Below are 23591 nucleotides of genomic sequence, written 5' to 3' on the forward strand. Positions count from 1 at the left end.
CAGTGCCGCAGCCGCCCGCCCCGCCCCGCGCGCCGCGGTGCGCCCCGAGCGGCGGCCGCTTCCGGGAGGGCTGGGGCGACCCTACCCGGGCGGCTCCTCCAGCCCCCGGGAGTGGGGGGCGAGGGGGTTAGTCCGGCCTGAAGCGCGGTCCCAGCCACGGTCCTTCCCGCGCCACCCGCGCCTGCGCCCCACTCCCAGTCCCTTCGCTCTGGGCCAGCCGGTCCTTCCGTCCCGGGCCGCCCGCCCGGTGACTCTGCCGAGCCCTCTGCACCCCCATCTCGGCCTCGGCCCCGCCGCCAGCGCCCGCGCTGCCCCGCTCCGGCTCGGGTCCCTCGGAGCTCAAGTTTCGACCCTCCGCCGGGTCGGGTTCCCGGCGCTCCTCGCTTCTGCGCCATCCATCCCCGCGCGGGGCTCTCGCCCACCAAGCCCCGCACCCCTCAGCCACCCCCAGCTTCCGCGAGGCCAAGCCCTCGTCCGTCCAGGACAGGTTACCGGACCAGCTGGAGGAGGCGCCTGTGAGCGGTGTGACCCTGTGCACCCGCCCCGTGATTCTCCCAGAGCTACCCCCAGAATTCCTTTTTGGGCTAGGGTCGCGAGGGTCGCCAGGGACGCGGCGCAGTTGAGTACTCGACTAGGGAAGGGGTAAGAGTAGGGGGAGGAGCTGGGCGGTTCCCAAGCTCTCGCTTTCCCGCACCGCACCCTCGGCTGCCGCGCCCCCTGGGGCGCAAATCTACCTCCCCCTCTCCTCCGTAATCGGCTCAGCCTGGTCCCACTGACCTCCACCTCCCCCTACAGCTGAGTCTCTTGGCACCTGGGTGTGTGGGGGTGGGGAGGGGAATCCAATCTCCCTTCCCCTCCATCTGGCCCGGTGGACAAAGGGCAGGGGGACCATCTGGTCCCGCCAGGGTGGGGGAGGGGCCTGCAGTGGCGGTCCCAAGGGGCGGGGGAGGGGCGGCGCTCTGGAGACAGCGAGAGCCTGCGGGGTCTAATTGCATCACTTTATTTCACAGACCTCCAATCTCTGTCTCCCCACCCCCCAAAACTCAGAGCAGGAAACTAGCTTGGCTGAGAAGACCCAGGCCTAATAACCTGGGGAGCTGTGGAGCACCCAGAAGAAAGTGGAAAAGCTGGGAGATCTGAGGGTCGAAGTGATGGCCCTTCCCTTTTGTGGGCATTTCTGATCTGGGGGCCAGCTGCAACCTGTGGGTGAGTGAAGTTCAAAGCTGGCCACACCCTAAGCTTGGTAGAGGGTCTCCTGCAAGGGCTGGCCTCATGGTGTCCCCACCTTCCCAGCCATGGGGTGCTGAATGGTTGGGGAGGGCAGCATGTGCCTGTGCAAGTGCTTGTGTGGGGACAGAGTATGTGTGTGTGTGCCTGTGCATGCAATGCAAAGCTGCTGTGAGAGTGTGCGTATCAGCCCAGAGTTGCATGTACCTGTGTGGTTGCCCCCAAGTGAAGGATCATATTTGGGAACATAGATGACTGTAATGTGTATGCATGCATGTGGGCATGTATGTATTTGTGGCCTAAGAGGTGAAGGTAGGGGGTGTTTGTGCCCAGCAGGGCAGCCAAAGGAGGAGCTGGGAGGTGGGGGGAGGCTGGGCAGAGCAGAGGAAGGAATGCAAGCCGAGCAGGAAAGCCTATAGGAGAAGCTCATCTAATGGATTACCCTCCACCAGATTATGTCCCTTGATTCCTGAATTTTTTCCTCTTGATTTCACCTCTTCAGTCTGTCACTGCAAGAGAAAGAAGAGGAAAAGACAGACCCTAAAAGAACTCAGATAGAAAGACACACCTGTTGGATGTGCAGGATGAGCAGGAGCCCACGAAGGGAAGGAGAGAGAATGAGTGAGAGAGAGCCCAAGGCAGGCAAGTGGCCCACCCCCATCAGCAGGGCTGCGCCTCATGCTAGCTCCTGCAGGAAATCCAGCAGCCCTGTATGCCACTCCTCGGGTTTGTCAAGGTAACAGGGGTGCCCCGCCCCCTCCATGACTAACACCCGGTGGTTGGGCAGCTGCTTCAGGTGCTCAAAGCTGGTCTGACCCATGGGGTCCTGGTCTCCATACACGATAAGAACCGAGGTCTAGAGAAAGCAAAGGGAGGCAGAGTCAACAGGGACCTGCCCCACCAGCCCCAGCCTCCTAGAGATCAATTCCAGCCCTCCCCATCACTTTGGTCTCTCCCTGGGGTCACTGCAAATGACAGAGAGAGACAAGTTGGCCCAGTGCAGGGATGGTTTGGAGAGGTATGAATTTGTGTATGCCCCAGCACACAGTTTAGCACAGGGCTTGCCACAGTAATCTTCTGCCTAGTACACCAAAAGGGCGGAGTTTGGTGGTTCAACTCCTCCCGGAAGCTACCCCTTTGGTTACCCAGTACCCAGGGATGGACTGTTCCTTGCTCCTGGCAGGGACATCTCAGCCTCCCACATAGGGGTACCTTCACTCTGGCATAGTCGGCAGCATTGATTTTGTCAGTGCAGATGGGGGCCACTGGCACATAGCCCCGGATCTGGGAGCCTGGGGCCACGAGGAAGGGCAGGGAGTACATGCCACTCAACGATGGGCTGATCACGACTGGGGGGCCCATATCCAAGGCATCCACCACAGTTGCCAGAAAGCTGCTGGGGACCAGCTCCCCAACAGGGGCAGGGGCTGTTGCTTCCTTGGATCGCCCCAGACCTGCAAGGATTCAGGTGCGTGAGAGACAAAGGTGGTGAGTAGGAAAACGGGAGAGAGGGTCCCTTCCTCCAGGAAGCCCTCCTAGGTCAACCGCTGTGCCAGGTTCCTGCAACAGGCAGTGTTGCATGCTGTAGTTACTCCTACAGCAACCTAGGTCTGTCATATCTGTAGCAAGCATAAGGCATTTCCTTGCATGTTTGTGCCCATCTCCCCCAGTACAGCGTCCTCAAAGAATCAGGCTCTGAAGCCCAGCTTGGCCAGATCCAAGTCCCAATTGTCCACTATACATTATGTAAGCTTGGGAAAGTCCCCTCAGCCCTCACTCTACTGTTCAGTTTCCCCATCTGTTAAAAGGAGGTAGCAAAAGTGTTTGCCATTTGAGATTGTTGTGAAAATTGAGTTAACTGCTTCAAGGCACCTGTCCCAGGGCTGGCAGGGTAGATGCCTCCAGGACAGTGGATGAGAGACTGGCTCTGCACACATCCCTCCCCTCCAATTAGTCAATCCCTACCTTCTGCAGAAGGATTAGTTCAAGGCCTTGGCCTTGAAGCTCAGCCCAATCCACTGTCAGAACCAATCCTGTCCCAGCCTGGAGGCCCGCCCTTGGGCACTGAAACCATACCAGCCATGGCCAGTGAGGGGAGCAGGTTGGCCATGCTGCCACCTTCACACTTGGCACCATGGGCTGGGGCCCGCCAGTTGAGGCTATGACTGGCAGTCTTGTGCTGCTCCTCCCTCCCTCAGGACCTAAATTAGGGCTTTGTATGTGGGATCATGACTGGGGGCTTAGCCACCCCCAAAGGTGCCAGGGGACTCAGTGTCACTCCTCAGGGCTTCTAACAGAGCCTGTGGTTTCGGCTCTTTCAAAATATTTTACTTCCAATCGACTGAGCACCGATTATTATGTGTTAGGTACTGGCCACATACTCACATGGATAATCTCATTCCATTCTCATTAGAGCCAAACACCAGAATGAGTGTGGTTATCTCCCATTACAGATGAGGAAACAGAAGCAGAGACATTGCCCCGGGCAACACAGTTAGAAGCAGCTGGGCAGTGTCCAGACCACACCCGGATGGACTAGAGAAGCTCAAAGGCCCTTGTAGTGTGCACTGCGCCCTGTCTAGCTCAGGAGTCAGCCTGGCTAGGTCCTCCCAGTCCCCCAGCCCCCAGCCCTGGGTCCCCAGTGAGGCTCCCACAACCCCTGTCCAGAAGCCTTCCCTGGAGTTACCTGGCAGGTCAATAGCCACAGCCCAGTAGCCAGCCTGGGCCAGCCTGTGCAGCGTGCCCAGGTTCTGCCAGGTCTCGGAGGAGAAGCGTATGCCATGCAACAGCAGCACGGAGAAGCGGGTGGCCTGCCCACTGCCCGGGTGAGCCTCTCGGAAAAAGAGGCTCTGGCCCTGCACCTGGATGGTGCCCTCGTGCTGCTCCACGCCCGCCATACCTCCTGCTGTGCTGGTGAAGCACCTGTGGTTCAAGGCCAGGCTGATGAGAAGCCACAGAACACCTTGCCCAGGTGGAGCAGGGAGGCTGCCACAGACAGGGCAGGGGTCCCTCCTGGAGCATCAAGGAGGCTCCCAAAACTCTAGGAACATGCTTTGGGGGTGAGGAAGACATAGGTGTTATTTCTGCATCTGCCACTACCTAATTGCCTTGGTTTCCTCATCTGAAATATGGGATGTTAAAGCCTATCTCAAGAATTTATGAGTTAAAAAAAAAAGAATTGATAATTGATGGCGCCTGCCTTTGGAAAGAACTTAATACATGGGTCTCCCATTACAATTATTGTTCCCATTGTTATTATCCTTTTCTACGAATGGGGATAATACAAAATAGTACTAGCTCCTAGGTGGTTGATAGGATTCAATGAGGCCAGGCATGTAAAACACTCGCCCGTGCCTAGCACATAGTAAGCATAGTAAATGGATCAACAGCAATCAACAGTAAGTAGCTGACTATTTTGCTTTTCAACATTTTCCTCTTCCAGGCACTGTTATAGGTCGTAGGTTGGCATCGCAGGCCGAAGAGGATAGGGGTTAGAGTAAAAAAATCTGTTTTCCGGAGCCGGAAACCGGAGCGCTGAGCAGGGAAAGGCTTTGAAGTTCCGGCCGGCGAGGGAAGCGAGGTGCTCAGCGCGCTGCCCGCTGGGGCCCAACGCACTGACGCCGCGGCCAGGGGCGCGGTCACCGGCGCCGCCACCGCTCGCTGTGTCCCCTCCGAGGACCTCGGTTGTGGATCGCAGGGTCTGGTAGGGTGCATGCAGAGGGGGTGGGGGCAGACCCGAGGAAGGGGGCCTGGGGAACCGAGATAGGCAGAGGAGAAACTTGGGGTAGGTGGGAGTGGGTTGTAATTGGAGAGAGGAAGAGAGGGTTGGGGGGCGCAGGGCAGGTACCTGGGGAGCTGCGTGGGCTCTCGCAAATAGGAGGCAGGCGAGTGCAGGCGGCGACTGGGGCCCGGGGCGGGGAAGCAGGGATGTGGCCCGCCGGAGGGCGTGGGCCGGGCCGTGCTCCGGGGCGCCCGCTTGTGGCCGCAAGCCGTCCCAGGGTCGACGGGTGCTGCTAGACCCATCCTTCTCACAGCTGTCTCAGTTTCCCCACGCCCCTCGGCCCCACGTGCCCCAAGCACCGGACAGGGTCCGGCCCCGAGACCCTCAGCGACCTGCTCCACATGCATATGGTGTGGCTTGAGAAGGAGCGTTCCTTTGGGGTCTCATCCTTCCTGTTCCCTCCCCCTTCCTCCCCACCCCCTCATCCCCAGCCTGGGCTGCCCAAACCCAGAGTCGTCTGTCTGGCATGTGGCTGAGGCCCGACAGGTTTGAATGCGAAGCTCTGCCAATGCCCAGCCTTGATCGTTTTCCCAACGCCTCCGAGCCTATTTCCTTGCCTGTAGAATGGCTGTGATGTTGCCTACCTCACAGAGTGCTAATAAGGAGTGAATGCTGGGTGTTCCGTGCAGCCTCCTTTTTCCAGGTCTGCCCACACAGGCCAGGGACAGATCAGATGTTGGTCGCATGTCACCAACCAGGATAGGTGACATATAGAGACATAGGAGCCTAGAGGCCACCCCAGGCCCTGACCGAGTGCTCGAGCGCATGTGTATTTGCAGGGGTCAGGGAAGTGGATGGCCGGAGACCTGGGGCTGCTGCATAACAATACTAATATCTGGCAGTTACACAGCGAGGCTTCCGCGCCAGACACTGTTCTAAGGCTTGACCTATCCCTCAGTCCTTAAGACAGGCCTCTGTGGTGGTGACAACCCTCTGTGGTCCTTAAGACAACCCTTATCCTTAACCCTGCTGTACAGACCGGAGACTGAGCAAGGGTGGAGACGTGCTGGTGGGAAGAAGTCGACTGTCCCTCCCCCGGCTTTCAGGCCAAAAACAATCCGGAAAATCGGAACGGGGGGACGGGGCCGCCAAACCTCTGTGCTTTGGGGTGCCGCCCCCAGTGCCCCTTACAGCTCGGCTACTAGGCGTGGACCCGAGACCGCGGACTGCGCAGGCGCGCGGAGGCTCGCAGCCGCCCGCAGAGAGGCGGAGGCTGAGGTAGCGTCAACGTCTAGGGGCTGTTTGGCGCTGGTTGCACCTGAGCGGAGCCCGCCCCACGGTGGCAGACCCGGTCATCCCTGTCGGCCCGGTGAGTGTCCCCGGGGAGCGAGGCCAGCAGGGTGCCCGGGGGCGGGCCATCCTTGCCCCGCCCCTTGCCCCCGGAGCCCTGGGACAGAGTCCTGCTGGGAGGGGCCCGCGCTGGGGCAGCGAGTATGTTTGTGTTCGTGTGTCAAGTGTGCGCGCCCGCGCGTTTGTCAGCGTGTGTTCTTGGGGGTCTGGGTGTACGTGTATGTGTGTGTGGTGTATCGGTGTTTCTGTGTGCCTGTGTTGGGGGGGTTATGTCAGCCTGTGTGCCCGCTTGCGTCTGTATGTCTACTGTGTGAATTTCTGTGTGCGTGTGATTTTAAGGGTGTATATCTACCTGTGTGTCTGTGTGTGTATTTCTGAGGGTCTGTGTTTGGGTGTCCGTCTTTCTGCCTGTGCCTGTGTATTTCTTGTGTGCGTGTGTAGTTCTGGGGTTGTGTGTATGACTGGGTGCTTGAAATATGAGGGTCTGCATATGGTTTTGAAAGCGTGTGTGTGTCTACCTGTCCCTCTGCCTTCCTGATAGCTGAATGTGTGCGTGACTTTGAGGGTGTTTCAAGGTATCGATTGTGCAGAGGCCCGTGCGTGTGCAAGGAGGCTGCCTGTACGTGCAGGGAATAGCTCGTACAAAGGAAAAGCATTTGGGGACAAGAGTTTGTGTGCACGTCTGTACACCTGTGTGTCATTGTCGACGCGTATGCCAAGGACCTAACGCGGGTACAGCGCCTCACTCCCCTCGCCCCATATCTGTAGCGTACTGTTGTCTAGTGCTCCAGCTGCCTGGGTTGCCATAGCAACGGCTGAAGTCCCGTCCCTCCCTACCGGGAGAGGTGCCCCAGGGCACCAGGCCCACCAGAGGAGAGGTTCAGCGCGGATGCTCTGCCTGGTGGGAACCTAGGCTGCCGCGTTGGAGGCTTGCGTCCGAGGCTGGTCGTGGTCAGAAAGAAGAGAGGAGCGTGCTTTTCCTCCACTCATCATCTGGTCCTCCATCAGCCCCAGAGGGGCTGCCACTGCCCAGTCACCACCTGACTCTTGAGCCTGGGGGTGGGGGCTTGGGAAACAAGCCTTCTCGTTCCGGGAGGGGTGGGGGGTGGGGGGGTCCAAGGTGATTCCCCAGCCCTGAACTCCAGCCAGCGCCCAGCTGACACTCAAGACAGACCTGTTTACTGGAATCTGGGAACAAGGCAGGCCTGCTCACCCTAGACCCAAGAAATAAGACAGCCCCTGGTCAGGTCCACTGTATTACCGAAATCTCACAGGAGTCTTGGGAGGGCAGCTGCCAGGTTATCCTCCCCATTTTACTGACAAGGCACACAGCCAGGAATTGGTAGAGCAGAGTCTCAGAGGCAGGGCTAACTGCTCTGTCTGGGTCCTGGATACTGAGGTCTGTTTTCTGGGCTGGCAAAGGACTCAAACTAGAGGAGTCCATGAAGCAGGTCATTTGGCGTGAAGCTGGGGGGTGGGAGGCATTTGTCTCTCCAGCCTCCACGGCTCCCTTTCCACTTCTAGATGTGCCATGCTTCTCCCTAGCCGCATACCCCCTCATGCCTAGGCATTTCCTCCATCAAGGATATTCTCCATGAGCTCTCTTCCCACGTAATATCAGCTAGGGTAGAGCATTAAATATTCCCATCAGTGGTAAAACACATTCTGATTTTAGCATTATTATATGCAGTGTGATAAAAAGAACCATTTCAAAACATGCCCTCAGTGGGACATCGCTTTACTCTTTGATGTCTTTCACCTTTGATGACTCTCAGCACTCTGTCCACGAGCTCATCTGTCACCTCACAGCCTTGGTTTCCTCCTTGGCAAACTGAGTGTGGCCTGGTGGTTAGGAGCCCAGCCCTGGGCTCAAGTCCCAGTTCCCCTGCTTGCTACTCTGCACTTTGGGTAAGAGAATTTACCTCTCTGAGCTTCAGTTTCCTCATCTATAAGAGACCTATAATACCTGCTCCCTAGTGTTTTTGTGTGGGTTCATGAGTCGTTACATGTGAAGGGCCAAGCACAGGGCCTGGCTATCATAAGCACTTGATGAATGGAAGTGGTTTTAGCTGGCACAAGGATGATGGTGGCCACTGATGCCAGGAGGACATCTCAGATGCTCCTCACGCTTTAGGGTATCTGAGCCCTTGCCCTGGCATGTGGAGTAGTTGGGTGTGAACCCTCAGATCCTTGCCTGGAGCAGAGGAAAGGGCAAGGGCTGAGCTTTTCCTCTGCTGGGCGCTCCTGGGTGGGATTTGAGAATGGGGTCCAGGGGACCTTGCAGGGGCTCAGCCCTACCCTCTTCTCCCTCTCCTCTCCTCCTCCAGACTGTGGTACAGAACTCCATGACCCGGTCCCAGGTCGCCCTGCTGGGCCTGGGCCTGCTGTTCATGCTGCTACTGTATGTGGGGCTGCCAGGACCCCCTGAGCAGACCTCCTGGCTCTGGGGAGACCCCAATGTCACAATCCTGGCTGGTCTCACCCCTGGCAGCTCCCCCATTTTTTACCGCGAGGTGCTCCCACTTTACCAGGCCCGCAGGTGGGTGCTGACCCCAGGGTGTAGTGGAAGGACTAGGCCCGCGGGGAGTCCCTGTGTGGGTTCCCCAGCTCAGCTCAAAGTGCTCAGGGCCTGGGAAGGCAGTGGGAGAAGCCTGGGAAGAAAGAACCCCCAGAACACACACTCCCCTGTGTGCCCACAGGGTGGATGTGGTGCTGCTCCATGGAAAGGCCTTTAACTCCCGGACATGGGAGCAGCTGGGCACACTGCAGCTGCTGGCACAGAGGGGCTACCGGGCCGTGGCCCTTGACCTCCCAGGTGAGAGCCCCCACCCCTGGGTCTAAGGAGGTAACGTGCAGCAGGGACATGGGGACAGCATGCCAGAGGGGAGAACTGGAGGGTTAGGAAAGCCCTAAGTTGTGGCTGGGGAGCATCTGGACCCCAGTGTCTGAACAAGCAGGGGCAAGTCACAACACAAAGTGTCAACACGAAAAGCTCTGTGTTTTTTATTTTCTACCTTGAAAACTACAGTGTGGATTGTTGCATGTCACAGAGCAGTTAGCAACATGACCTGCCTCACAAGCGATTGCATGGGGAGATCTCACTGTCCTTTTTATGACAAACTAGGTAGCTTTTTGTTTTTTCAGCTATACAAATGATTTTTGCTATTATTCTTGTCATTAAAAAATCAACCAAGAGTGATGCCCTCAGAGACCCATGCCATGTTTCTCTCCCTCTCACTTCTCTAAGCAGTTTGAGGGTGCCAGGCCCTCTTTGGGCATTTCCATGCCTAGAGATACAGGGTTGTTTGGTGGGGGCTGTAAACATGACTGGTGTCCTGCCAGCTTAGTGAATCTATCTGCAGCCTAGTTTTCTTCTCCTCTACCATGTCTCATGGGTCATGCCAGGCACTGTGACCCTCCCTCTCCATAGTGTGTGCCATCAGAGGGATGAACAGGTTTTATCTGGCCACTCCTCGACTGGTGGCTGTACATGTAGCCTGCTTTAGAGTTTTCAGTGTCAGTTGAAATGCTCAAGTAAGGAAGCTGAAGCATCTTTGGACATGCTTCTTTGAGCATGTGGGCAATCATTTCTGTAGGGTAGCCATCAAGGCCAGTTGATGGGTCAAAGGACACACACTTAAAGTTTTTTGACAAATATTATCTTACCCTCCAAAAATGCTGTGTGGATTTACCCTCCAGTCATGTACAAAAGTGTCCACATCTTCCTTAACACTGTGTATTATCAGTCTTTCTAGTTTTGCCAACATGATGAATGAAAGATGGTTTTCTAGCAGCCCTATCACAGTACAAAAATAACGTCTAGGAAGTTTGGGGTAGCAGATGCTATATGCCACTGCCCCCCATCTCTTTCCCTCACTCTGGTGGGCAGGAAGTCCTGACTTCCTTCCCAGCCTCCTTCAGCTGGTGCCTTCTGCTGTTCCCAGGTTTTGGGAACTCGGCACCTTCGAAGGAGGCAAGCACAGAGGCAGGGCGGGCACAGCTGTTGGAGCGAGTGCTGCAGGACCTAGAGGTGCAGAATGTCGTGCTGGTGAGCCCTTCACTGAGTGGCTGCTATGCCCTGCCCTTCCTGATGCAAGGCCACCACCAGCTGCATGGATTCGTGCCCATTGCACCTGCGTCCACCCAGAACTACACCCAAGAACAGTTCCAGGCCGTGAAGGTACTGGGAGGAGGGTCTCCAAAAGTCCTGGCTTCCTGTCCCTGGCTCGAGTCATAGGGGGAAAGGCCTCAGGTCTTACTTGGAGGACACATGGCCCCATCCTTGATCTGGATGGGAGAGATGGGGTGTATAGGGAAGATTTCCTAAGGAGGTGGCTTGAGGGCCAGTCCCCATCAGGCCCCAGGATCACAGCCCCTTGCCTTGCCCTGCAGACCCCGACTCTCATCCTGTATGGGGAGCTGGACCGCGTCCTGGCTTGGGAGTCACTGCGGCAGCTCCGCCACCTGCCTAACCACTCTGTGGTGAAGCTGCGCGATGCAGGCCATGCCTGCTACCTCCACAAACCACAAGACTTCCACCTCGTCCTTCTTGCCTTCCTTGACCATCTGCCTTGAGCTCACCCACTGTCCAGGCCCCAGGCCTGGCCTGAGCTTGGAGGATCTGGACCAGTCTCCACCAGGGAGGCAGCCCCTGGGGTTGGAGGGTAGAGGCCAGAGGGCCAGGCCCAGTCAGGACCTCTCATTTCATCTCAGAGGCACAATAAAAGAAAGCATTTTTGTTATGCCTAGGGAGTGACAGGTTCTGTTTCCTGGCATTGCTGCAGGTGGGGTTAGAGTTGGAGGCAAGTCTGGGACTGCTTTGGGACTGAGAGCTGGAGGGATTGCTCCAGCAGCCTGGGAAGGCTAAGGACATGCGCTACTTACTAGATGGCTGCTGAGTGGCTACTCTGACTCAGTTTCCTCATCTGTAAAATGGGCATGATGGTAACACCTAGCTCAGAAAGTGGTTTTAGGATTGAGTCTGGTTAAGCAGAGCACTTGGCCATACTGGGCTGGCGACGTGGGAGTGTCATGGAGAGGGGATGTTACTACTGCTGAATGACCACTGGGATTGGTGGGAAATCCAGGGTCTAGTGGCTGAGTTGAGTGAGTCAGGAATAGAGGACCTATGGCCGAAGGGAGCAAGATTTTTAAAGGTGGGGTGGAGAATGTGATTTAATAAGTGACACAGTATTGGGAAGAGGGAAATTTCCCCCTCTACCCCTCTTGAGTTCTTGGCTGGACTAACAATAAAATTGACACAAAACAGATTAATAGGAGAAAAAGAAATTTTAATCATGTGCAAGGAGGTCTCGTAGAAATGGGACCTAAGAAGTGGCCAGAGCAGGCAGCTTTTATACTTTTTAGACAAAGAATAAATTTGTGAGGACTTGACAGGACAAAGAAGCATATTTTGGCTGCTCAATTAGTAAAGAATCTAAACAGAGTGAGCTTGAGGGTAGTAAATTAAAGAATTAACAAGGTTTGTTTATACAGGCTTCTCAGCCTGAATTCCCTATCTCCGGAAATCAGAGTGTCCTACCTCCAGATGCAGGGAGTGTACCTTTTGTATAGAGATTTATTGTTATCAGGGAGACAGAAAGGAGAGTCAGAATGTCTCTCTTGCATTGGACATTTCTCAAGTGACTTTAATTCAAAATAATCAACATGCCACTGAGGCACAATTTGGGATGGCCTGCCCTGGGCCCCAACAATAGCATTGTTGGTGAACCACCAAGCCTGCTTGCCCCTGGGAATCTGTGGGTCAGCAGTCTGACTTAAACCTCACGAGGGTTGGATGGACCCTACCCTACCCTGCCAGCCTGCTTCCTCTGTGCCCAGAGGTTGAAGTCTTCAACCCCACCCCTCCCCAAGCTGATTCAGCCCCTGGAACTGAGGGCAGAACTGGCTGAGAGTACAAAGGACAGCCGGACGCACAAATGGGCAGCTACAACTGTGTGCAGCCTGTGGGTGGCCAGTGGGACACCCGTGCCTCTTTATCTTCCTTCTCCAGTGGCTGCAGAAGAGCCAGGGAGCCTGGCACAGGGTCAGCCAAGAAGGTGCCACACGTATGCTTTTGTGCAGTTTCCCACCTCTCATTCTGTCATACAGCGTCACGATTACATCCTCTCATCGTGCCATCCTCTGTCACACCCAACCACCATCTCACATTGTCATACACACAGTCACCCACTGATACACAGATTTGCCTACACAGTGGTGCGATCACACATGCGCCCATCCGTTCATTTATCCTTTATTCCTGGCACGCTGTCCGTCTGTTCTGTCCCCTGCCAGGGACAGAATCCTGCGGGTACATGGACCAGCATCTTGGAGCTCACAGATAATTAACCAATAACCTCTCCACACAGGGAGCATTGAGGCAGTCAGGGAGGCCGCCCCTGAGGAGCTGAGGCGTGAGGAGGGGAGAAGTCCAAAACTCGCGGTAGGGGGTGGTGGAGCAGGCCGGGGCCAGACCCAACAGGACTTTTCAAAGCTGTACTCTGAGAGCGAGGGGGCGCTCAAGGGGGCAGCTGCGAAGTTTCCGGTCAGTGCCCGCCTTCCTCCCTTCTGGCCCAATCGGGAGGTTGCGGGAGGTGGGGCCCGCTGCCCAGGGCCAAGGGCGGGGCCTGCGGGGGCGGGGCCAGCCTGTAGCTCGCTGTCGGCTGCAGGGCGGAGCCGGCGGCGGAGGCAGCTGCCCCGGGGTGGGCCCCTGAATCCCGGCCTCATGTAAGTGGCGGAGGCTGGAACCACTGGCTGGCGGAGACGCCCACGCTCACTGGGCCTTAGAGATTGGGACGGCCCTGATTCGCAGTCTTCGGTCCCGCCCTGCGAGGTCCGGCCACGTGGTGGGCGGACCGCGGCAGTTCTGATCCGGAGACCTCGCAGGACCTGGAGTCCCGCCCACAGTCCAGGGCGAGAGGGGAGCGCGGGCCCAAGACCAGCAGAGAGTGAGGTGGGGGGCCGTGGAGAGGGGTAGAGGGATCTGGGGCTCCCTGACATGAAATCCGGGCAACTGGGAGAATTTTTTTGAGGAGGGCGGGGGGGAGTCAATGTCTGGTTTCAAATGTGGCTCAGCTACTTTCTAGGTGTCTCTGAATCTGTCTTAGTTTTTTCCTCTGTAATGTGGGCTTTCAGAGGCACGAACTTCATGGGGTTCCTTGGGGGATTAAATAAGGAAATGTGTTGAAAGTGGCCAGCACAGCGCCTGAAACAGAATGGGGCCTTTGTAACTGGGGGCTCCGAAACAAGGTATTCTCTCCCTGCGGGGCGGCCGGGGAACCGCCCTGGGGAGGGACTGCGTGTAAATGGAGCCCACCAGCCCCAGCGGCGGGGAGGGGTAGGTAGCCACTCGCTTTGCCCCTAGCTCACCACGGCAGGGCAGCGCCATGGCCAGCAAGCGTCGTGAAGGCGAGCACCCATCCGTGACGCTCTTCCGTCAGTACCTGCGCATCCGCACCGTCCAACCCGAGCCCGACTACGGTGAGAACGCGGCGGTTCCAGGAGGACCTGTGGTGGGGCATCAGGGGCGGGGACTGTGCTCTAAACCAGGCGCCAACCCGTCACCCAGCTGAGCCTAATCTGCCTCAAATGGCGCCTCCATTCCTCTAAGCCGTTCCCTAGGTCAGCAGACAGCTCAGCATCCCCTCCAGGCTGTGCTGCTCCAAAAGTTACAACTGGTAGTTAAATAGGGAACAACTTCACCTTACTCTCCAGCACTTGGGGTTGGGGAAGGGAAGAAGAGGCCCCCGGAAGCCTACTGGGGCTGAACAAAGGCCACAGACCTTCGGGGAATCAGGCTTGGTGGCTGGGAACTGTGTACTGGGGTCCAATCCAAATCCCTGCTCTGTGATTTACCAGCTGGGAAACAGTGGGTGAGCCTTATGTCTCCGCGCCAGTTTCCCTATCATTAAGGAAGGTAACAATGACACCTGCTTCTCACTCTGGACTTCCCACCTGGCCTTCTACAAAGGGTCACTGGCCAAAAATGTCTTCTTTCTTGGGGACAGCGATGCAGATGTCTCTGACGGATGTGGAATTGTGTTGAGGCAGGGGTCTGCTCCCTTCTCTGGATGTACCCCCATCTCTGCCTGGGCCCGTGGGAGGTGTGGGGAGGCAGAAGCAGCAGCAAGGCTGTCTGTGTTCCCAGGGGCTGCCGTGGCCTTCCTTGAGGAGAGAGCCTGCCAACTGGGCCTGGGCTGTCAGAAAGTGGAGGTGAGCCTGTGGCCCAGCATGGGTAGGGGAGGTGGGCCTGGGGCAGCTCCTCACCGTGCACTGACAACCCCTCCTCCTGGCCCTCTCCAGGTGGCACCTGGCCGTGTGGTGACTGTGCTGACCTGGCCAGGCACCAACCCCAGACTCTCTTCCCTCTTGCTCAACTCCCACACCGATGTGGTGCCTGTCTTCAAGGTGCGGGGGGTGTAGGGAGTGGAACACCCTTGGGGACAAAGATGGTACAGATCCCCCATTCGACTGCAGGGATCCCACGATGCTGGTCCTGGCACTGATTCAACCTCATAGAGCATTACTCCACTCAATCAAGCAACCTCTGCCCAGTAGCCATTCCATGCCAGGGGTGGGGTATGCCAGAGGCAGGGTTGGTGGTGGGAGGCAGAGATGAGGGATGGCTGTCAGCTGCCCTCTTCAGCCCTACGTGGGCTCCTAGGGCACCTGCTCCCTGGGCAGGGCCACAGTTGAGCAGAGTGGATTAACGACTACATTTGGTGCTTGGGTCCCTCTTCCTGCCCCTGCCCCCAGGAACATTGGAGTCATGATCCCTTTGAAGCCTTCAAGGATGCTGACGGCTACATCTATGGCAGGGGCGCCCAGGACATGAAGTGTGTCAGCATCCAGTGAGTGTCCTTCATTCCCAGTTTCCCCACTGGCCCGTTGGATTGACCCAGGACCCAGGTGTGATTGGAGAACATCAAGGCCAAGGAACATCTTGACCCCTTACCTTGGGCGGGAATTCCCGCTATGACCATTGCATGGATGGGGAGACAGGGACAGAGACTTTCTGGAGTCACCTGCTAGGCCGTGGCAGAGCACGGCCCAAGGCTGCAGCCTGCCTGCTCTGATGGCTCCCCGCCAGCACCTGGCTTACACCCTCTTACTGCCCCTCAGGTACCTGGAGGCTGTGAGGAGGCTGAAGGTTGAGGGCCACCATTTCCCCAGAACCATCCACATGACCTTTGTGCCAGGTAGGAGTGACTCGAGGAGGGGCACCTTCAGGGGTGGGGAGAGTGTTGGGGCACCCCCTATCTCACATTCCTGCTTCTTTTACAGATGAGGAGATTGGGGGTCACCAAGGCATGGAGCTGTTTGTGAAGCGGCCCGAGTTCCAGGCCCTGAGGGCTGGCTTCGCCCTGGATGAGGGTGAGCAGGGTGGCAGGACACTGACTGGTCAGCAGGGGATAGGGAGGCTGCTAGTGGGGGCTGGGCCGCTCCACCCTCTCAGGCCTGGCCAACCTTTTCCTCCTCAGGCCTGGCCAACCCCACTGACGCCTTCACTGTCTTTTACAGTGAGCGGAGCCCCTGGTGTGAGTATGCACTTGGACGTTGGGGGTCACTGTGCAGATGGGAGACTGGGCCAGAAGGGGCAGGGGCCCGCCAAGGGTTCCACAGCAAGTTGGGGCCTGAGTAGGCCTTGAACCCAGGGCCTTTGCCTCCCAGCCCCTTCCTACCTGGGCATCTCTTTCCTGAGCTGCTGAAAGGAGGCCCTAACCATGGGCAGAAACCAGCTCTACACTGTGCATTCTGAGGCGGGCAGAGACCTGGCAGAGGAGCCTGGAATGAGGGGAAGACCCCGGGCCCATCCCAGGGCTGGTTGCTTTTCCAGCCTCTCCCATACTGAAGACACCCCCTTCCCCCTGCGTCTCTCAGGGGTGCAGGTCACAAGCACTGGGAAGCCAGGCCACGGCTCACGATTCATTGAGGACACGGCAGCAGAGAAGCTGGTGTGTGGCATACGGGGAGGGAGTTTGGGAGTTCCCGAGGCTGTCCTGGGACCACTCTCACATCTAACCTCACTCTCCTAGCACAAGGTTGTGAGCTCTATCCTGGCTTTTCGGGAGAAGGAGAGGCAGAGGTGAGGCAGCCTGGGAAAGGGCACGGGGCTCTGGGAGGCTACGCAGGAGAGGAGGGGGGCTGAGCCCCCTTTTTATCTGTTCTTCCCCCTTGCTGCTGCTGCCCCTGCCCCCGCCCACAGGCTGCAGTCAGACCCTCAGCTGAAGCAGGGGGCCGTAACCTCCGTGAACCTGACTAAGCTAGAGGGTGGTGTAGCCTATAATGTGGTACCTGCCACTATGAGCGCCAGCTTTGACTTCCGCGTGGCACCAGATGTGGACCTGAAGGTGCCATCTCCACCTGGGTTTGGAGGAGGGAGCCTGGGTCCTCAGCCCTGTCCTAGAGGCTCAGGGAGAGCCTGAGGGGTCAGCTCATCTCCCTTCTCACAGGCTTTCGAGGAGCAGCTACAGGCCTGGTGCCAGGCAGCTGGCGAAGGGGTCACCTTCGACTTTGCTCAGGTGTGGACTGGGGAACCTACAACAGGGGAGTTGTAGGAGCTGGGGAGGCTGGGCTTGCTGCATGTATCACTGCAGGAGTGTACGTTTGGTGTGCCTGCATACATCCTGGCTTTAGCTGTGAGAGACATGTTTTGTTCACCAACAAGTGTTAGTTGTGTAGGCCACTGTTGGGTGCTGGGGAATACTAGGGAGTGAAATTAGACAAGTTTTTGCCCTCATAGTCTTTACACAATGAAGGGAGGAATAGACATGAATCAAAAAATTACGTATTACTTTTATGTAAGTGTGAACACATGTGGTCCAGGAAAGGGTGGGACCTCATAACTGTGAATCTGTAACTGGAGTATTTGACCAGTCTGAGGGGTCTGGGAGTGCCATCTTGAGGAAGGGGCACTTAGGAATGATCTGAGGATGGACAGGAAGTGGAGGGCACAGAAGGTCCCAGACCTGTGACCTTTGAGAGACTGAAAGAGGGCCTGTTGCTGGACTGGCCAGCTGGATGTCTGGGTAGGTGGGTGTGTGCCCCGTGCCAGGCACAGCCTACCCTATGAAGAATAGGGCAAGACGCCAGGCCTTGTCCTGATCCTGCCATCCTTCTCCCCACAGAAATGGACAGAGCCCCGAGTGACATCTACTGATGATTCAGACCCCTGGTGGGCAGCTTTTAGTGGGGTCTGCAAGGACATGTGAGCACACCGGCCAGCCCCCCTCTCCCCTTCCCTCCCTCCCACCTTCCTTTGCTCCTTCAACCCTTCCCTTGCCCTCTCCCCTCTCTGCTTCCACATTCATTCACCAGGTTCTTCCCTCTACAGGAACCTCACCCTGGAGCCGGAGATCTTCCCCGCTGCCACAGACAGCCGCTATCTTCGCGCGGTGAGCTGCTTGCAGTAGGGTGGGCAGTGGAATGGTCCTGGGTGCTGGCCTTCCCCCTAACGGCTCCTGTTGCCCCCTGCAGGTGGGGGTCCCAGCTCTGGGCTTCTCACCCATGAACCACACACCCGTGCTGCTCCACGACCACGATGAACGGCTGCACGAGGCCATGTTCCTCCGCGGGATCGACATATACACTCGGCTGCTGCCTGCCCTGGCCAGCGTGCCCACCCTGCCCAGCGAAAGCTGAGCCCCGCGCTCTCCAACCTCCACCCCAATCAGTGCCAAGGACCTTTCTTCCCCCCTGCCCAACAATAAAGTCTGTGTGGACAGGGGCCACTTCTGAAGTACTAACAGCAAGGATGTTCACGGAGCAGGCTTTCAAAGATAATAGTAACACCTACTTCAGAGATGAGGGATCATACACCATGGGTCCCACCTGTTGCCCCAGCATAACGACAACTCTTTGAGCATCCCCAGTGCCCAAAGTTGGACTACAGATGAAGATCTAGTGTGACCAGGAACAGTGCTTCATTGGCTGTTCTGAGGGCTAAGACTGCTGGTGAAGCACCTGATCCAGGGGGCAAAGAATACAGCACAGTCATGCAAGTAAGGCAGTGCCACCATTGCTTGGCCTCCCAGGAGCCCTAGAACTTGGGGGACTGTACAACTCAGAGCAGTGAATGCTGGCCAGGCACGCTAGGAACCTAGAACTCCCCAGGCCAGAGTGCAGAATTCTTCTGGGTGCTCCCTTTTCTTCTGGGTAAGCTTTAAGACCTGACAGGGATGTTTGGGGTTTTTCTCTGTCCTCACCAGCCTGCCCAGTCCAGCAAGCTATGTGCCCCAGTGTCCCTAAGGCACCGAACCACTCCTCATTTACTAAGTCCCCTTCTGGCACTCCAAGGCCCTATTTCCCCTGACTCCCACCCACACCCTGCCATCCAAGGAAGGCTAAACTCTTTTCCCACACAAAATGTAGGTACCGACCCCACGTGACTGAAAGATCCTGCCTCAGGTTTATTTGTACAAATAGCACAGGAGGACACCAGCCCCATGCAGACAGCAGCCCAGGGGTCACACCAGTCCTTCTGTCCTCACGTTGGCAGACAAAGGCTCTACTCTGGAGCCTTTGTGGGGGCCTGGGCACCTTTGGGAGCGGGAGCGGGAGCGGGAGCTGGAGCTGGAGCGGGAGCTGGAGCCACAGCCGGAGCCGCAGCTGCACCTGCAGCCTTCGCCTTGGTTTGAGCCTTGGCCTGGGACTTTGGCCGGCAGAGCCTGAGACCCTTGGCGATGCGGGCACGAGCACGTTTCCCGAGCCTGGGGTGAGCAATGTAGGCAAGTCGACTGAGCTTGCGGCTGCCGCCCGTTGGGATCCTGGGCTTGACCTCCTTGGGCTTTACAAGAGTCTTGATAGCCTCAGCACGTGCAGTTACGGCCTTGGCGTTGTTGGCCTGCATCTTCTTCAGGCCCCTCTTGTTGTGCTTCTTGGCAAAACGCATGTTCCTCAGGAACTTGGGGTCCACCTGGAAGACAAAAAATGTACAGGTGGCTGTTAAGTGCAGCATGTAGGGGCCCCCAAGTCACCCATGGTGCCCCTCTCCACAGCAGCACCCACGAGACTATCAGTCGCCAGCCGAGGCCTGCTGGGAGCTGAGACAGCATCAAGTCAACCTTAAATGCAGAAATATCTGGCCCTTAGAGCCCAATAGAGCTCAGAAAGGAAGAACAAATTCCTACAGCAGGATTTTGGTTGAGTTTTTCCTGAAACCCCCTCACGGACACCCCACCCCCTCACCCTTAAAAGGTGCCAAATACTAAGGTTAGTACAACAGATTCACAGCAAACAAGGCAGAATAAGGACCAACGGAGGGAAGGGAAGGGGGCGGGGAGAGACCAACAGTACAGTGGAGTAGCAAAGTGGAGACAAGACTCAGTTGTGCTCAGACCCTACAGCCTCAGCCTTCTTGGCTAATCCTTAGAACTCCCTAGCACAGGAAGGGAAGCTGCCCCCTCCATGCCTAGTACTGCATCAGATCAAGGTCATATGGGTGGTCAAAGTGGAATGGAAGGCTCACAAGGTACTGGGTACACAGGCAAGACCACCCCTTCCCTTGAAAAGCTCTGAGTGAGCAAGGGAGATGATCAGACAAACTGCTCTCAGGAGGCAGGTTACAACTCGGGCCAGTAAAAGCCAAGTAAAGCTTTATTACAGGTCTGGCACAGCATAAAGTCCAGGCAAAACGAAGGACAGTTAAGCTACGTGAAAGACCCTGACCACGCAACTGGAGCCAAACACACACTTTTTTCTGATTCGGCGCACACACTCACCCCCTTAAGAGATTCATATCGTTGTGATCGGGGTTTCTTGATGCCATTTCTGTGCCATTTTCGGGCTGTGGGGAAAAAAGGAATTAGACCAAAAAAGAGATTTCCTCTAATAAGACCACCATCACAGCTGCAAGCCCGGGAGAACCATAATTTCTCCTTACTTGGGATCCGTCTAAGAAACCCCTTACCACTGAATGCAAAGCACTGTGGGTTATCCCAAGCGGATCCCTGGCTTCTAAATCTACAGCCCCATAGGTAATGCTGGCTGAAAGTAAAATCAGCCCCAGGCCCACTGTAGGAATGTGCCTCCTTTCCCTGACCAGTATCCCTAATCTTTGCCAGGGTCTGGGGCATTAGATGAAGGCTGGGCCAGGGGAACTTACACTGGTTGTGCGTGGTGTGGTTCTTGGACTTGGCCATGTCTGCAACTGGAGGACGAGAGTGGAGATCAGAGCTCGCGGGGCCGGGCCTACCTCTTCGCCTTGATCTAGAAGAACGTTAGGCCAGAAGCCTGAATGAGGCTTCAGCACAGATGCCTTGCATTTGCGCCCTCCACCAGCCCGGATTCATTCTGCACGACCCAACGCCAGTCTCCCCTTCCCAAACTCAGGTAATGGTGCCTCGAAACTACCCCCCCAGCCGCAAGGCTGCGCTCTCCCCCCAAATCCGAATTCTCCCCCTCCCAACCATCCATTGAGAACCCACGAGCAACGTCCCCGCCCCGCGGCTTCCGCTCCCCACAGCCAGGCAGCCGGTCTCCCCGTCCTCCCTAAGGCCACGCGCCCCGCCGCCGTCCGGGAGTCACGGATGGCTCCGGATACCGCGCGGCTAGCACTCACCGGGGCCCGCAGATCCCGAAACGCCTGGGACCGGAAGAGGAAGAGGAACGCCGTGGTGCAGCACGGGAAATAGGCTTGTCGCGGCAGGAAGGGACTACTGGAAAAGCTTCCCCCAGCGCCTTGAAGATAGGTTCCTAAGCCCGGAGGACACAAGCCAGATGGGAAGGTGGTGCTACGGGCCTGGCCTCGCTCCTTCAGGTTTACCGACCCCTCTCGTTTTTCCTCATATTCCTCCTGACTTGGGTCCCAGGTCTCATTAAAGGTCTTGAAGGCGAAGGGAGTCATTGAGGAATACATGTTAGGCAGGGGGTAACAGGAGATTCGTGTTCCTAAAAAAGTATTTCTGGCTACCGCGCGGAAAATGGACTGTAGCGGGCAGAGGAGGGAGAGCCGTCAGGAGTCTGGTGCAGGATGGGACAGGATGGTGCCTGGAGCTGAGTCGGGGCACGGGGGATGGTTAGGAGTGGGTAAGGAAAGAGGGTAGACTGGGCTTGGGACGCAGAAGATTGGGGAGAGCAAGAAGGCCTGTGTAGCCCCTAAGTTTTTGGCTTGAACAAGTGCGTGAAGATGGTGCTTTTTACAGAAATGGGGAAGATTGGGGGAGGGACAGGGGTCTTCTTGCTTTATTTTGAGGGGGCCAGTGATCCAGATGTTTCTTTTTATTTTTTTAAGATTTTTTTTTTGATGTGGACCATTTTTAAGGTCTTTATTGAATTTGTTACAATATCTTTTATGTTTTGGTTATTTGGTCACAAGGCATGGTGGGATCTTAGCTCCCCCACCAGGGATGGAACCTGCACCCGCCTCCAGGCCCCCACCCCCCCCACATGGGAAGGCGAAGTCTTAACATCAGGGAAGTCTCCAGATGTTTCTTTTTAGATGCATTAAATGTGATATGCCTGTTGTCATCCAAAATAAGTAAATGTTGCCTCCTAATAACTCTATTGCCTTCCCCACCTCTTACCCCTATAGTTCATTTCCACACAACAGTGGGGCCTGAGGGCACTTTTTAAGAACAAATCAGATCTTGTCACTTAAAGTCTGCAAGGACTTCACCTTGCATTAGAGATAAACTCTTTACCTCCCCTAATCTTGGCAATGCTTTCCTCATCATTCACTTTTCTCCACACCCATGGACTTCTTTCTTTCCTGCCAAGCAGGAATACCTGTTCCTGCTTCAGGGCCTTTACACTTGCTATCCCCTCCACCTGTACCACGTTTTCCCTGCTCTTTGGATAGCGTGCTTGCTTGGAGAAGCCTCCCTGGCCTACCCTATCTAAAACAGAGACCCTCTGCCCCATCTCCCCAGTTACTCTGCATCTTCTCATCCTGTTTGCTTCCTTCACAGAACTTTTCCACACTCTACGTTTTCTATTTACTTGTATATGTGTTCATTGGTTCAAGCACCAAGAGTTCAGAACTGGTTTGGTCACCTTCATTTTCCCATTGCCTGACACAGCACTTGATGTAGAACAGGAACTTGAGAAACACCTACTGAATGGACGTTCCTTGGCAGGCAGGTTCATGGACTGACCGAAGCATTTTGCAGAGAGTTGGGGAGTGAAAGGGAAAGGAGGATGTGGAGGCAGGACACACAGGTGACTCCTTACTGAAGCATTCCTGAGGAGAGGGAGAGAAATCTGGCAGGTGTGAGTTAGGAGAATCAAGAGCAGGCTCAGATGCTCAAGGGGTAACCTAGTGCCAACAGAGAAACAATTGAACACGGGTTCGTGCCCCGGTCCGGGAGGTTCCCACATGCCGCGGAGCGGCTGGGCCCGTGAGCCATGGCCACTGGGCCTGCGCGTCCGGAGCCTGTGCTCCGCAACGGGAGAGGCCACAGCAGTGAGAGGCCCGCGTACCGCAGAAAAAAAAAAAAAAAAGAAACAATTGAGGCCAGAAAGGTGCCTCTGCAGGAGCAGAGTCCTTGAGGGGTGCTGAGAACAGGTGGAGGAGCTAGTAGGCAGAGGTGGGGACTGTAGGAGGTGGGCGTGGCACGAGGCCCTAGGGTATATGGGAGAGGTGGCGCTGGAAGTTTGGACAAAGAGGAGAAGGCTTTTTGTTCTGGGGTTTTTTTTTTGGCCATGCCACATGGCTTGTGGGATCTTAGTTCCGTGATCAGGGATTGAACCCACACCCTCGGCAGTGAAAGCGCAGAGTCCTAACCACTAGACCACCAGAGAATTCCCAGGGGAGAAGGTTTGACTGCCACACCTTGAGAAAAGGAAGCAAATGTTAGGGGTCGGCAAAAAAGGCTGTGACAGCTTTAAAGGAACCAGGCTGCCCCATTGTGTGGCCTTCCAACTAAGCAGTAGCTCTCACAGATCCTAAAAAGTGAGCAATGACATGTGCTGAGGACTTGGTGTTACTAGGTTGTTTCGACAGTGGCAGAGTAAGCAACGAGCAGAGAGCCATAGTCCGACAGGGAGGCAGATTCAGAGATGATGGCCATGCAGCACTGTTGGAGCTGCTATAGGGATAGGCCCAGGGTGAAATCCCAGCTGTCAGGCAAGGGAGGAGGCAGTGACAAGAATGAGGAGCTTTGGCTGTGACCTGAGGGGACCATTTGGGGGGCTAAAGGGAACCATGATCTGGAGCCATTGGCCTGCTATGCTTTTCATTTTTTTCTTCTTTTAATTAATTAATTTGTTTATTTATTTATTTTTGGCTGCGTTGGGTCTTCGTTGCTGCGCACGGGCTTTCCCTAGTTGTGGCGAGCAGGGGCTACTCTTCGTT

The 23591-nt window shown here is 56.2% G+C and overlaps 4 protein-coding genes and 1 long non-coding RNA gene across 20 annotated transcripts in view; 3 read left to right on the plus strand and 2 right to left on the minus strand.

Moving 5' to 3' along the window:
- Nucleotides 1–984: 984 nt before the first annotated feature.
- On the minus strand, nt 985–5259 carry ABHD14B (abhydrolase domain containing 14B). 2 transcript variants are annotated; one of them, XM_027120978.1, is made up of 4 exons: nt 5075–5259; nt 3914–4149; nt 2440–2681; nt 985–2083 (listed from the first exon to the last, which is right to left on the minus strand). In XM_027120978.1, the coding sequence occupies exons 1-4, from the start codon at nt 5248–5250 to the stop codon at nt 1904–1906; spliced, it is 834 nt and encodes a 277-aa protein (XP_026976779.1). In that variant the 5' UTR covers nt 5251–5259; the 3' UTR covers nt 985–1903. The 2 variants fall into 2 exon arrangements, with proteins under 2 accessions (XP_026976779.1, XP_026976778.1); XM_027120977.1 differs by lacking the exon at nt 985–2083 and having other exon boundaries at nt 2148–2681.
- ABHD14A (abhydrolase domain containing 14A) lies at nt 5258–11050 on the plus strand. Of its 2 annotated transcripts, XM_027120980.1 has the most exons (5): nt 5258–6317; nt 8626–8837; nt 8998–9113; nt 10243–10478; nt 10691–11050. In XM_027120980.1, exons 2-5 carry the CDS (start codon nt 8644–8646, stop codon nt 10871–10873), a joined length of 729 nt encoding a protein of 242 aa, XP_026976781.1. In that variant the 5' UTR covers nt 5258–6317; nt 8626–8643; the 3' UTR covers nt 10874–11050. The 2 variants fall into 2 exon arrangements, with proteins under 2 accessions (XP_026976781.1, XP_026976780.1); XM_027120979.1 differs by lacking the exon at nt 5258–6317 and having other exon boundaries at nt 7415–8837.
- ACY1 (aminoacylase 1) lies at nt 10367–18026 on the plus strand. Of its 7 annotated transcripts, none has more exons than XM_027120968.1 (15): nt 10367–10478; nt 13665–13780; nt 14448–14512; nt 14603–14707; nt 15056–15150; nt 15422–15498; nt 15584–15673; nt 15781–15837; nt 16181–16254; nt 16336–16385; nt 16506–16650; nt 16753–16821; nt 17428–17507; nt 17634–17694; nt 17777–18026. In XM_027120968.1, exons 2-15 carry the CDS (start codon nt 13687–13689, stop codon nt 17939–17941), a joined length of 1227 nt encoding a protein of 408 aa, XP_026976769.1. In that variant the 5' UTR covers nt 10367–10478; nt 13665–13686; the 3' UTR covers nt 17942–18026. The 7 variants fall into 7 exon arrangements, with proteins under 7 accessions (XP_026976769.1, XP_026976767.1, XP_026976770.1 ...); XM_027120966.1 differs by lacking the exon at nt 10367–10478 and adding an exon at nt 12961–13253; XM_027120969.1 differs by lacking the exon at nt 10367–10478 and adding an exon at nt 12961–13248.
- Nucleotides 18027–18684: 658 nt separating this feature from the next.
- Nucleotides 18685–20967, minus strand: RPL29 (ribosomal protein L29). 3 transcript variants are annotated; one of them, XM_027120985.1, is made up of 5 exons: nt 20859–20967; nt 20403–20506; nt 20020–20084; nt 18885–19214; nt 18685–18854 (listed from the first exon to the last, which is right to left on the minus strand). In XM_027120985.1, exons 2-5 carry the CDS (start codon nt 20437–20439, stop codon nt 18807–18809), a joined length of 480 nt encoding a protein of 159 aa, XP_026976786.1. In that variant the 5' UTR covers nt 20440–20506; nt 20859–20967; the 3' UTR covers nt 18685–18806. The 3 variants fall into 3 exon arrangements, with proteins under 3 accessions (XP_026976786.1, XP_026976784.1, XP_026976785.1); XM_027120983.1 differs by having other exon boundaries at nt 18685–19214; XM_027120984.1 differs by lacking the exon at nt 20859–20967 and adding an exon at nt 20725–20825 and having other exon boundaries at nt 18685–19214.
- Nucleotides 20934–23591, plus strand: part of LOC113627952 (uncharacterized) — a 33465-nt gene continuing 30807 nt past the window's right edge. For 5 of the 6 annotated variants that reach the window (XR_003435818.1, XR_003435817.1, XR_003435820.1 and 2 more), the window contains exon 1: nt 20947–21056. This is a non-coding gene — a long non-coding RNA (uncharacterized LOC113627952). Of the gene's footprint in view, nt 21057–23591 lie in introns of all 6 variants that reach the window. The other variant, XR_003435816.1, reaches the window with a different exon arrangement.

This window comes from Aethalodelphis obliquidens, unplaced genomic scaffold, assembly GCF_003676395.1.
Source record: "Aethalodelphis obliquidens isolate GAN/ISIS:26980383/991018 unplaced genomic scaffold, ASM367639v1 scaffold22, whole genome shotgun sequence".
Taxonomy (NCBI): Eukaryota; Metazoa; Chordata; class Mammalia; order Artiodactyla; family Delphinidae; genus Aethalodelphis; species Aethalodelphis obliquidens.